Raw genomic sequence first — 13,881 nt, 5'->3', positions numbered from 1 at the left:
TTGAATGGGAATGAAATGAAGAATGCTGAGGATATGTCATCCTCCCTCAGGCATGTGAGACAGGCACTTCCTGTTTCCTGTAGGATGAGATGCTAGTGTCTTGCTCATGTTTCGAGGGGCCCGGCGGGGGACCCACTTCCTGCGATCCGGAGGAAGGATGGGAGGATAGACGGATTGGAACGGAGCTGACAGATATTTCTTGGAGAAGAGGTCTGCGAATCTCTGAGCGAATCAGTTTCTGTCTGAGCGTAAAGCTGAATCAGCTGTGATTCACCGCATATTTGATTAATGTTTGGGAATTAGGGCTGATGGGAAAATCCCACTAGTGTGTTTTACTGTGTGCCAGCTGACTGAGCAATTTATGACATTTCACAACACAGATTTGCATAAAAATACGCAGCTGACTGAAACCAAAGTAAAAAAAATGAGTAATGCTTATATCTAAAGTGATTTACAGTACCCTTCATAAAGAGACACCTGGAATAACACAGGATTTAATGAGGAGCTCAGCCAAAAATTAGACATCATTTACCCTCATCTCATTCCAAAACACAAAAGGACATTATTTGGCAAAACTTCACTCTGCTCTTTTCCATAAAACTAAAAACATGCAGTGACCAGGGGCATTCAAACAGCGCAAAACTGACAAAAAGCTCCATAAACCTTCACTGGAAAATAATGATTTTTGACAAGTTTTCACAAGCTGTAAAAAACAATTTTCGAAGTTGTTAATAAAACACTATAAGATTATTGAAGTACATTTCTGTACTCTTTCTGTAGTATTTCTACTTAAACATTCCATGTTTAATTAAATAAAAGGTTACTTAATATTATATTATCTGCAAGTACAGTTTTTAAAAAAATATACTTTTAAGATTTAAAGTACACTACAAGTGCACATTCCATAAAATACAATTAAGCACACTTGTTTTTAACAAGGAAAAGTACATGTTTTCTTCCATCTGTGACTGTTATCACAAACTGAATGTTCAGTGATGGAGTCTCAGGCAGAAATCAGCTGTATGTAACTCCTAAATAACCCAGTCTGATTGAATAACCTGGGTCAAGTATAGTTTTGCATTGTGGTAAGAGTTCATGTATTGCTCCACTATCAAACACACCACGTCTCAGATAGCTGAACTCCAAAACCTGACATTCTTCACATGATTTTACCAACTTAAACACACACACACACACACACACAGAGAGAGAGAGAGAGAGGATATGTTGAAAGTTGGACACTTACGAGGGATGTTTAGATTTTCGACTTGACCTCTGTTTCACAGTTCTGGGTTTCCCACCATTTACTACTTACTGAATACTGCCAGATGCTAAAATTGCTGCTTTAGAGGTTTTTAGATGCAGTTCTCTCTAGTTTTGGAGTCTGTTGCTTCTCATTCTCAGAATGTTCTGGCTAGTTTCCCTCAAAGTTATGATCAACGTTACAGTAACATTAATAAAATGTTTGTTCAGAGTTATCTGGTCTTTAATAATGTTCTCAAAATGTTAAGCTGGAATTTCAGAGCATTCTACTTGTTTCAGAATATTCAAAAGTGAAACTGAATTAAACTGAATGTTCCGTTAATATTCCCATAACCAGGAAAAAAGTGTTTTGAATTTTTTTTTGAAATTGTTTACAAAAATTGAAGTTTTAAATATTCAGGAAACATTCAGAAAACATTCATTTTCATAACTTAATGGGAACTTTAGCAAAATGTTCCTATATCTGGGACTGTAGTGTTTTGCTACATCCTGAGTGTATGTATGTGTGTGTGTGTGCGTGTGTTTAAGAGGACATGCTGCCCTGTTAAATCCCAGGATGTCTTTCTACTTCCTGCTTTGAAACTTTTTCAGCCATAAAGACAAATAGCACCAGATGTGTCTAGCCGGACACTGCATAATCTGTGTGTGTGTGTGTGTGTGTGTGTAATCCAGTCATGTAAATCCTGTGATTACGCTCCTGATTTATAAATCATGTCGGCTCTTATTTTGGTTCATATGCGTGAATGTCTTATGAAATGAAATCATAATCAGGTTATTACACACACACAAGACTCCAAGACAGTTTACAGTCAATATACACCCAAGTATTTGTAAGAATGAACCTGGGTAATACAACTGTTATGGACCAGTAATGGAGAATGGTCCCCCAGATGCCTTGGATCAAAAATAATTTCTTCAGTTTTCTTAGTGTTTACAATAAGATGATGGTTCTCACACCATTGTACAAACCTTTTAACCTCCAAAGTATAACTAGAAATGTCCATATCCATAAGTCCTAAGATGGCAGTGTCATTAGAAAAGTGCTGGGATAACTACTTGTACAATCATTTGTGTATAATGTAAACAAAATGGGAGAACTCACACATCCTTGCGGAACACCTGTGTTCACAACTTTAGACTCAGATAATGCCTGATTCACTCTGACCTGCTGGGTCTTATTGGTCAGAAAAGAGTGATACCACTTAATGATGTATGGATTCACAGACATCTGCCTAAGTTTACTGAGAAGGATGTGTGGCTGCAGAGTGTTAAAGGCAGAGCTGAAGTCCACAAACAGCAGTCTAGCATAGGCCTGGGGGTTTTCAAGATGTTGCAAAATAAAGTGTGTTATGGTTAATAAAGCATCGTCCGTTCCCCGATTGTCTTTATAGGCAAACTGATACGGATCTAGCTGTCCCTTTATGTTTGACTTCAACTTCCCCACCATTAGCTTTTCCAGACATTTCATTAGAAGTCAGGGCTACTGGTCTATAATCATTATTTTCCTGAGGAGCAGATTTTTTTTGGAAGAGGAGTAATTATTGCCTTTTTCCAGAGAGATGGAACAGTATATGAATCAACAGACCTTTGAAAGACAGGGACCCAGGCTGATGTGAGTTCCTCTGCGCATGTCTTCAAAAGGAAAGCTGATACCACATCAGGGCCAGTTGCCTTATTAATGTTTGTTATTTTAAAAAGTCTTGTGACTTCCCTGGGACTAATGTCTATCCTTGGAACACAGCACGCACACGCACACGCACACACACACACACACTCTCTCTCACACACACACACACACACACACACAAACAGCTTGTGTTGACTGATTTAATACTGTACAGTACAAACTCTTTGGTTTCAAGTCAACATAAAAATTCACCCCAAAATAAAAATTCACTCACCACAAAGTTGTTCCAAACCAAACATTCATGACTTTCTATCTTCTGGATTTCAATTAATTGTGCTGGATGCTCTTTACAGTTGCAAAGAACAGAGACTGAGACTTTCAAGCTCCTACAAGGAAACAAAAACCATATGTGTCATAAAAGCGTTCAAAAGACTTGGACATTTATTTTAAGAATTCTGAAATCACATATTAAATGTCATTGTTCATTTGCTCAAAAAAATTTACTCATGAACCAAAACAACCAGCTCTGAGACGATGTTAGACACAGCAATAAATACACTTCAAAAGAAAGCAAGAATATCTTTTTTAACACTTTTTTTAATATATAAACTAATATCTTAGGTAATTTTGCTTCTTCATTGAGTAATGTGGGAAATGCAATCCCATGAGGCATTGCAAACAAAATATAAACAATGATACAACAATTATGTTGTCATTGATTATAAGTATAAAAACAATGCATTTTGCAATGCACAAAGTTTGTTAATTACAAAACAATAAATATATTTACAAATATATGTGTATAAGTATGGTCTATCTTTTAAGATTATGGATAGTGGCATTCTGTAACTGATGAACCGTGAATTCAGCAACATATTTAAAACATTATAAACATAAAATAAAAATAAAAAATGAATAAATTAAAATAAAAAGTTGATATTGTGACATCACTTAACAGTCAGATCTGAAAGGTTTATATACACTGAAAATATAAACTATTTTCAATTGCTAGTAAACGGCAAGTAACACAAAGAAGATTAAATTTTGAAGAAGAAAGACTGAATTAGTCATTTATGGTAAAACATGATGAATAATCTAACAATCTTTTTACATTTCGCTGTAGAGATAATGGGATTTTTTTTTTCATTTATAATTTTTAGTCAAATTAACCATTTAGCAAAGAGTCTACATTTAAGTCATTTTTACTCAACATTAACTAAATAAAGGCATGAATGAGTAGCAAATGTAGGATCTCAGACGTGGTGAAGAGCAGAGCGCGTGGAGCACTGAATGAGGAAAACAGGAGTGTGGAAGGGTTTCTGTCATTGGGGGGGTGTGGGGGGGGGGGGGGGGGGGATGGCACGCCATCGAACACGCTAACAGAAACGCAGCGCTATGGCAACCTGACAGCAGCAGACGATCAGTGAAAACGTGAAACTGGAACAGAATGAGAATGAGCTGAAGGAGTCTGGGAAAGAGCAAGCGCTTCTGTCTCATCAAGATGTTTTCTGACACAGATTAGACATGTGTGTGAGCTTCTAAATAAATACTCTCTCTAAAACAACAGTTCAGAAACCCAATAACCCAATAATAATCTATCTATCTATCTATCTATCTATCTATCAGCATTGTGGGGGTCTATGAACAGTTCTTGACCAAATTAAGCTGCAAAGTGATTGAAAATATTTTGGTGAGAGTCTGTGGTCTGGCTGTGCAAGACTACATATGGTTTAACATGCAGATCGCTATGAAATGAGCAACCTGACAGCAGCAGACGATCAGTGAAAACGTGAAACTGGAACAGAATGAGAATGAGCTGAAGGAGTCTGGGAAAGAGCAAGCGCTTCTGTCTCATCAAGATGTTTTCTGACACAGATTAGACATGTGTGTGAGCTTCTAAATAAATACTCTCTCTAAAACAACAGTTCAGAAACCCAATAACCCAATAATAATCTATCTATCTATCTATCTATCTATCTATCTATCAGCATTGTGGGGGTCTATGAACAGTTCTTGACCAAATTAAGCTGCAAAGTGATTGAAAATATTTTGGTGAGAGTCTGTGGTCTGGCTGTGCAAGACTACATATGGTTTAACATGCAGAGCGATCGCAATGAAATGAGAAGAAGCACAAGGCCTGACACACAGAGAGAGATAGAGAGATGATTGTGTTGTTATGGCTGTGGGGGGTGTGACTGTAAAGCAGTTGTGCTTTCGGCTATCAGTCTGCAAGAACACATACAAACACACACTTTCAGTTTTGCTGTTGGCAGAAATGTTGAAAAACATCAGACATGATTTACATGAGCAACGGCGTACAAAAGACTGCAGTGAAGACCTAACCTAACAGTCTACTAATACTTTAACAAGATAATTGACATGTAGTTGCAAATTAATGAGTCAGTTTACAGGTAGTTGCAAAGTTATTTATAGTTAGTAGAATGTCTAATGTGGATTATCAAAATAAAGTTATTTAAATGTAAGTAAATAAGTCATACTCTTTGGACCCCAAATCATGCTGGAGAACGTGATCATCAGGTTTTCGTTCATGCAGCTGTCATCAAAACAAGAGATAATATAAATACCAAAATATTCTGAAATTCAGTGAAAACATTATTATTATTTTTTTTTTTTCTGGTCAAGTTGTGCTGAAGATATTGTGGTAGACGTCTCGCATTTTTGAAGCCCTTTGCATATTACTTACAGGAATAGTTCACCCAATAAACTTAACTGAAAATATACTCTCAGGCCATCCAAGATGTAGATGAGTTTGTTTCTTCATCAGATTTGAAGAAATGCATTGCATCAACTTGCTCACCAATAGATCCTTTGTAGTGAATGGGTGCCGTCAGAACGAGAGTCCAAACAGCTGATAAAAACATCACAATAATCCACAAGTAATCCACATGACTCCAGTTAATCAATTAATGTCTTGTGAAGCAAAAGGCTGCATGTTTGTAAAAAAAACTAATCCATCATTAAGATGTTTTAACTTTAAACCTTCGCTTCTGGCCAAAATACATAGTCCATAATTCATAATAATTGAAAAGTTCCATCCATCTTCTCGCATATAAAAATCCACTGACATATTTGTTTTGGACTGTTTCGGCTTGTAAACGCTGGTTGATCTGTGCATATTTCTCTCCTAATTCTGACGATTTTTTTCACTGGGGAAAGTAATATTATGGACTATGGACTCATAAGCAATCAATTGAAGATAAAAAATGGCACTTTAAGATGGATTTGTTTATTATAAACATGCAGCTTTTTACTTCACAAGATGTTAACTGGTGGACTGGAGTGGTGTGGATTACTTGTGGATTATTGTGATGTTTTTATCAGCTGTTTGGACTCTCATTCTGACGGCACCCATTCACTGCAGAGGATCCACTGGTGAGCAAGTGATGGAATGCTACATTTCTCCAAATCTGTTGTGATGAAGAAACAAACTCATCTAAATCTCGATGGCCTGAGGGTGAATAGATTTTCAGCAAATGTTCATTTTTGGGTGAACTATTCCTTTAAAGAATATGAGTGTGTGAGAAAGAGCAGATGATTAGACTGCAGCTGGCACACTGACCCACTAACACTGCAGCTCACACACACACATGCACACACACACACACACACACAACTACACTACAGCTGTCTCTACCTCTCTTACACACACACACACACACACACACTCAATTTCTCTCTCTAAATGCTCTTCCCCTCCCCCTCCATCCATCTATTCTAATTCAAACTCTATTCTAAAGAACATCCACACACATCCGCTTCTCTAGTCATGAATGAGAGGGAAGAATCTGTCTGCATTTGCACTGTATAAAATTAAAGAATTTAAAAAATACATTTAGTTACATAACTAGTTCAGCCCAAAATGAAAAATGTGTCACTGGAACACACACACACACACACACACACACACACACACCCTACAACAAAAAAAGTATATAAAAGGACTGCCTTTGACTATATTCTAAGTCTATTGAAGTCAATATAGATGAATGTAAAGAACAGACCAAAAATGAAGTTCACTTTTACTGAACATCTCCCATTTGTTGTAAAGTCTTGTTCAAACGTTTGCTCCATAGTATTTAGTCAGTGGTTTCCAGCAACTGTTTGGTTTCCCACATTCTTCAAAATGTCTTCTTTTGTGTTCAACAGAAGAAGAAAAAAACTCCTATAGGTTTGGAATAACTTGAGGGTGAGCAGATGAGGACAGAATTTTCATTTTTGAGTGAACTATCACTTTAACACACAGTAGTATGAATTACTTCTATGGGCTTTTTAAGGCTATACACCTTCACTTTCAAGAAAAAGTCCAGTTTAAGCTTGAACACCTTCAGCATTTAGAGTCACAAGGGTTAATAAATGTTGACACAGCATTACTTTTAGGGTGAACTATTGCTCTAATTAATTTTGAATGATTATATTGATCATCTATTGGGCATATGCAAACTTTCCCATTTTTTACAAATAGTTTAGGAATACAGTACACTACCGTTCAAATGGTTGAGGTCAGTAGGGTTTTTATTTATGTATCATTTTATTTCTTTATTTTTTATTTATTTTAGGAAATTAATTAATTTATTCAACTGATCAAAAGACAATAAAGACATGTATAACGTTACAAAACATTTATATACTGCAAATAAATTCCATGCTTTTGAACTTTCTGTTCATCAAAGAATCCTGGAAAACATTTATCACAATTTTCACAGAAATATCGAGTGTTTCTTAAGCATTACAACTGTTTTTAATAATATATAATATAGAAAACAGTTATTTTAAACCATAATAATATTTAACAATTTTGCCATTTTTACTGTATTTTTGATCAAATAAATGCAACCTCAGTGAGCAAAAGCGGCAAAACATTAAAACTGCCAACCCCAAACTTTTACACATAGCGTATCTGTCCCACTTCTTCCTTATTATCTCACTGTGACTGGATGGGTCAGATTTCTCAACACCAAGTAGATGTTGGTAAGCTGCATAAACATAAGAAGTCTTATTTTGGGTTCATAATATGTTCTGATTTCATTTTCTATAAAATTTCCCTGTAATTTAGCCTGAATTCATTTCCTTCTCTCTCTTCTGAGGAACATGCTAAATCCTTTCCAGAGGATTTTGTTCCACCTACATCCCCTCAGTTTCCCCGTCCACCCACCAGGCCGTGGGGGCTCATTTCCCTGTGTGAAGATCATGGTGTGCTGAATGACAGCAGGGATCTTTGGGTGGCAAACACATTCCTGACATACCGGAGGCGGGGGGTCGGGGCACTGCATGTCATCCTTCCAGCGCTGGGTGGGGCATTAAAACCATGTGGCATTCCAGCACTTCTGCTGCTACGGGAATGTTCCGGCTTCAGGATGAGTTAAGCTCTATCAACAGCGTCTGTGATACAATATCGATTAGCACAGAAAGAATGTTGTCTCCCTCGGGCAAAAAAAAAAAAATGCATGTACAATAAAGCACTTACAGTAGACACTTCAATGTTTAACCCTGTAAAGCTTAACATATAAAATAATAGTGAGATTTGTTTTTGTTTTTTTTCTAATAGAACAATTTATTGAACCTTTGAACAACATGTTTTCAAAGGTTTGCATGTTGAGTGTCATATTAGATGTATCTGGCTTTTATAGCTCAAATAGTGAGAAAATGGAGCTCATACTCAAGGAGGAAAAACCACATCAATTTTATTCAGCAAAAATGTACAATTTGGTGCAGATGCTGATATTTATATGGCCAAAAAGTAAGATGATGTTTTATAACAGTATAACTCCCTTTGTTTTATGATCAAAGCTCTGTAGTTACATATATATACATATACTGCAATGCCATACAATGATGACTGTGAGACCAGCGTTCCTCAAAAGCCTGAAGAATCATATTTTATACTCACATTTTAACATGATTTTTCTAAAAAAAATAAAAAAAGATTCATGGATAATCAAGTAAACATTTAGTCCAGTAAATGTTCATCTTGAAATATAACTAACAATATAAAAGTTATTCCTACATTTACATTATAAAAGTATTATAAAAGTATAAGTATATAAGTAAAAATTTCACAAGAAAAAGACAACCTGAAGGTGGATGTTTTAAAAATTATACTAAAATACCTTTTACTTGTACTAGTGTTATGTGAAAACTAAAAATGACTCATTCCTGTTACACCGTATTGCAATTTAAAGAAGTATTTTTTATAAAAGAGTAGCTCAAGCAATTTAATTACAACTTGACTATTTACACAACAGCAAGAAAAGCAACAGATTGGAAACAGAGAGCTAATGTTAGCCGTTGCTCAGTGAGGGACTGAGAGTTTAACTTTTGAAATGGTGATTTTATCAAACCAATTTTACTTTCATTTGTCCAGGATCAAGAGTTCTTGCAAACCAGCTAACAAAACATCACAGAATCTATTAAATCCATTGCTAATACTCACTAATGCTGGTGCTGGTGCTTTCCCTCCAAAATGATGTCACTTCCCATGCGATGATGTCATCACAGAACTGACTTTAGTTAAAGGGATCAGTTCACAAAAGACTAAAAGAAAGGGAAATGATATTGGAAAAACTTGGAAATGTATTAACAATTGCAACAAAAGTATCATGAAACATGTTTAGTTTAAAAAATGTTAACTACAGAAATTCAATGAGAACTTTAGAACAATATACAGACTATTTACATAACACATATAAATACCAGTTTTCTATATAGCACCCAGTAATATAATATATGTAAATGCTTAGTTTTATGATCTTTCAGAACATGTAATACAATACAATACAATTGTATTGACAGATTAACAAATACATGTTCCTTGAAAGTCTGATGTATCATTTTTGATACATTTTAACATGATTTTTTCCAAAAAGTATGCATGGATAATCAAGTAAACCTGAGTTTAAACATGTTTAGTCTGAAACATTTTAGTAAACATGAAGAAGCACCTGGAATATTTCTTAATGAATTGCCAGTTTTTCACGTAAGACGTTGCAAACATGATAAAAATGAAATCCTTAACCAAAGCAATGAGATTATTTAAAATCCAATCCTATGTTCGCTTCATTTAATACCATCACTTGTTTTTATATTTCATCAGATATTAAGACATATGATGAGGATATGGAAGTTTACTGTTCAAAGCATCAATAAAATCCCTAATAAAGCCCTATAGTAGTCCATGCATCCAGAGGTGTAAAGCTGCGGATCCAGAAATCTGCTGGAGTGTGTGTAGTGGTGTGGTTGAATGGGGCAGATGAAGCTCCAGCCCTCTGACACAGATTGGGTGGCGTAGCTGCTGGGTGGAGTCACGCAGACAGATACTCACACTTGTAGCTGTGAAACTCTTAGTTTGCTCTCCCCGCAGAGCCGTGTGGATTTACTACCAGAAAGCAGCCTTTATTTGTGTCTGCTGAGCACAGCAAATTAAAAAACACGTCAGGAATCTAAACGCTCGCTCACCGTCTCTACTGTGTGGGTTTGAATTTAAGGACCCTCTGGGTTTTTTTCTGCCTTTATTTTCATTTTTAACTCTTTGAAGAAGACACAAAGGAGGATGGGTGCTCAGTTGTCTAAAGGTGAAGCTACAGTGGATGGAAAAGCCGTGGCTGAGAAAACCAATGGTCAGGTGAGGATCTTCAAGCACTTTTATGATTAAACTAACAGCTTTCTGCTATATCTAAATGGGATCTCAATACATTGTTTTTTGCCTTTCAGTAGTAGCCTAATACCATTTATCCAACAATACACATTTTACAATTTAATCTTTGAATTTGTGTTACATTCTTTGATTATCAAATTGGTTATGTCTACAATATCATTTCAGTTCTGTAGGAGGCTTTTGTGTTGAACCTTTTTATTTTTATTTTGAGGGTTATTGGATCAAAATGAGTGGCAGCTATATGCTGTGAAAATATGGCCAGCACATTGTGCTATAAACTATACTATAAAAGCAAGCATTTACTATTTACTATGACTATAAAAACAAACATTTACCCCTTTGCTTTTCTCCAGTGTGTGTGCCAACATGCATTTGGCTTATCTTCCCTCATTCTGCTTTTCTTTTCAGGAAAATGGCCATGTGAAAACCAATGGTGACGTATCTACCAAGCCAGATGGAGAAGCCGTGGCAGCAGACGGAAATGGAACCGCGGAAGTTGCCAAGGAGGAGGCCGCCAAGACGGAGGCGGGAGATGGCATCGAAGCTGCCCCTGCTACCGAAGGCGACGCCGCCAAATCCGACGGCGAAGCTGCAAAGGAAACCAAGAAGAAGAAGAAATTCTCACTGAAGAACTCCTTCAAATTCAAGGGCATTTCCCTGAAGAAGAACAAGAAGGAGAGCCAGGAGGCAGCGGAGCCCGCAGCCACGCCCACCGCCGAAGACAAACCCGAGGAGAACGGCCAGGCTGCTACAGAGACCAAAGAGGAGGAGCCTGCTGCGGCAGAAACCAATGAGACACCGGCACCCGAAGCAGAGGCGGAGCCCAAAGCAGAGGCGGAGCCTAAAGCAGAAGAGCCCGCCCAGGAAACAGAAGCCACACCCACAGAGGAGACCACAAAATCTGACGAGACCCCGGCCCCTGCTGAAGAGACCACGCCCACCACAGCCTCGGACCCGGAGCCGGCTGCAGAGTGACCTCACTTCACTGTGGCAACCTAGACTGTTTATCTATCCTTTTTTTCTTTTTGAGATTGAAATATATAAATATATATATATATATATATAAATATATGAGACTTAGGCCACAATCTTAAAGTTACAGCAATACTACAGAGAAACCGAGTTCTTTAACCATCTTTGCTGATAACGGTCAAGAGCGTTTTTTTTGGGAATCGGGCCGGGAATTGCTCTGTGTATGGATTGGAACGACTGATGGAATTTCCGCCTCAGAGGAAGAGCTGCGGATGGAAGAGCGTGGCTCCCTGTTCACAGTCTTTTCAGTCATTTTTCTCTTTTAAACTTCATCCGATCCTTGATTTTTCAGGGCTGATGAGTGAAATGACAAATTGTCCTCTTAGGAGATGGTTACGGGGAGATGTAAAACTACAAAAAAAAAACTTTTTTTAAATGTTTGAATAGCTCTACATTCCCATTTTTTAGCCCTGAAAACTGTAGGTTGTCAGCAGATCTGGGCAAGTGAATAGGTTTTAGTCTTAGCCTGTTTTTAATGATGTTTTACAGTTTAAATCAGATCCAGCTACACATTTCAAAGTTTAAGACAAAGGGGAATTAAACCACTGCTTTTATCAAATATATATATATTTTTTTGTTCTGTTAAGTCTCTGTACATACATTTTCTGACTCTTTATTTTGCTAACATTTCCAGGTGTTAATAAGATGTTGTACGATTAGGCCAAATAAATGTTTGACCCCCACTTGTGTTTGTTTGTTTTTTTTTATTAAATATTTTTCACAAAAAAGGTTATTTAAACAATATCAAACACCTACATCTTCACAAAGAATATGTTATATTAATTGAGCATTGTAAGAATTATGATGCACATTTAGCTGACAAGATCTTTCAAATTCAGATAAAAAGAATGAACTCTATAGTCTGATTACGAATCCTAATTCACAAAAATACGCTAAATGATAGAGAGAAGAAGTAAGTTTCAAAATATTTGCAGGACAATTCATTCTGTCATTGTTTACTCACCCTCATATCACATGTATTTATTTCTTCGGTGGAACACACAAAAGTCAATGAAGTCCAACATCTTTCAAAATATCACCTCTTATGTTTCAAGTCTGGAACAGCATGAGGGTGGGTAAATGTTAGAAGTTTCATTTTTGAGTGAATGACCCATTATTTGCTAAAAACTGAGCACATATTTTACAAGCTTTCGACAAAGGTTTTTTTTGTTTGTTTGTTTTTCAGTATGTTTCTCTCCATGGCTTGTTCCAACAGGATTTCTTTTCTTTAGCTACTCAGCAATTAGCTACTCAGCTAAGTCAAATTAACACTCCAGAAAGACTCAATTGAGATTGAACAAACAGCAGGTACAGATGCTGAAAGTTCTTCAGTTTTCTACAATTTTCTCTCTGAGTGTTAAAATGAATGAGCATTATTATAAAATTGAGATCTGGTTGCTAAAGCGCCTCCACTAATGGCTGACATGATGAATGACCGTGTGCTGACCTGGTCCTCCTGCTGGGTCAGGATAGTTACTGCATTCTTAAGCATTTGGTTTCTTTTGAATGCTGCGACTGAACGTGATTTAGTAAAGACGTTTACTAATACAGCATTGAGTGACTTACTGCTTTAACAAAACAGCAATAGCAATATGATAAAGTACACTAATGTTAAATGTATTTTATTAATAAAAATGAATAACAATAAACAGTTCTTCCATCAAGTAATAGTTCATCAGCCTGACTACATGCTAAACTTAGCTAAGCCCCAAAAAACTGTTTATCTCAAATATGATTGTTATCGAACTCAAATCGAACTCAAAAAAGAAAGAAAAATAATGCAAAACACATTTAATGGTCAGTAAGAAATATGCCTGGTAACAAAGTATAATTTAACCCATGGTTCCTGAGTTTAAAGTATACATTCATTTTATTATTGCACCACCTTTGGCTGACTATCACAACACTCAGACACAACACAAATATAATACATTTTATTATAATCAGCAATTCACTGTTAAAATCACTACTGAAATATTAGCATTTCATTTGTTGTTGATTTGTACAGATGATCTTTGATCATTTAAACATCTGTACATGTTTATGGCAAAGAAATAGAATAATGACCTTTAATTTCCATTATCAAACAGTTGCAGAATTGTGATGATTTTTTTGTTATAGCTCCACCTAGTGCTGGAATTAGATAATATTTTGTGTGGCTCTCCTTATTCTTAGTAAAATATGGACTAAGTGAATGTCTGACTGAAAAATAAAACAAACATACATGGACCATGATTTTAAAAACATCACCCGAGTAATATTTTTACAATGCCATATGAATAATTTG

The 13,881-nt window shown here is 36.3% G+C and overlaps 1 protein-coding gene and 1 long non-coding RNA gene across 2 annotated transcripts; one reads left to right on the top strand and one right to left on the bottom strand.

The window, feature by feature from the left end:
* Window positions 1-3,223: 3,223 nt before the first annotated feature.
* LOC107724622 (uncharacterized) lies at window positions 3,224-9,435 on the bottom strand. Its single transcript, XR_001638041.1, has 3 exons — window positions 9,342-9,435; window positions 8,155-8,290; window positions 3,224-3,276 (listed from the first exon to the last, which is right to left on the bottom strand). It is a non-coding gene; the product is annotated as an uncharacterized LOC107724622 (long non-coding RNA).
* An 821-nt stretch (window positions 9,436-10,256) lies between these two features.
* LOC107724621 (MARCKS-related protein-like) lies at window positions 10,257-11,952 on the top strand. Its single transcript, XM_016533612.1, has 2 exons — window positions 10,257-10,529; window positions 10,971-11,952. Exons 1-2 carry the CDS (start codon window positions 10,458-10,460, stop codon window positions 11,535-11,537), a joined length of 639 nt encoding a protein of 212 aa, XP_016389098.1. The 5' UTR covers window positions 10,257-10,457; the 3' UTR covers window positions 11,538-11,952.
* The last annotated feature ends 1,929 nt before the right edge of the window (window positions 11,953-13,881 follow it).

This window comes from Sinocyclocheilus rhinocerous, unplaced genomic scaffold (assembly GCF_001515625.1).
Source record: "Sinocyclocheilus rhinocerous isolate Xijiao unplaced genomic scaffold, SAMN03320098_v1.1 scaffold304, whole genome shotgun sequence".
In the NCBI taxonomy this organism is placed as follows: Eukaryota; Metazoa; Chordata; class Actinopteri; order Cypriniformes; family Cyprinidae; genus Sinocyclocheilus; species Sinocyclocheilus rhinocerous.
The sequence above is the reverse complement of the archived record's forward strand: the minus strand, read 5'-3'. Positions and strand labels throughout refer to the sequence as shown.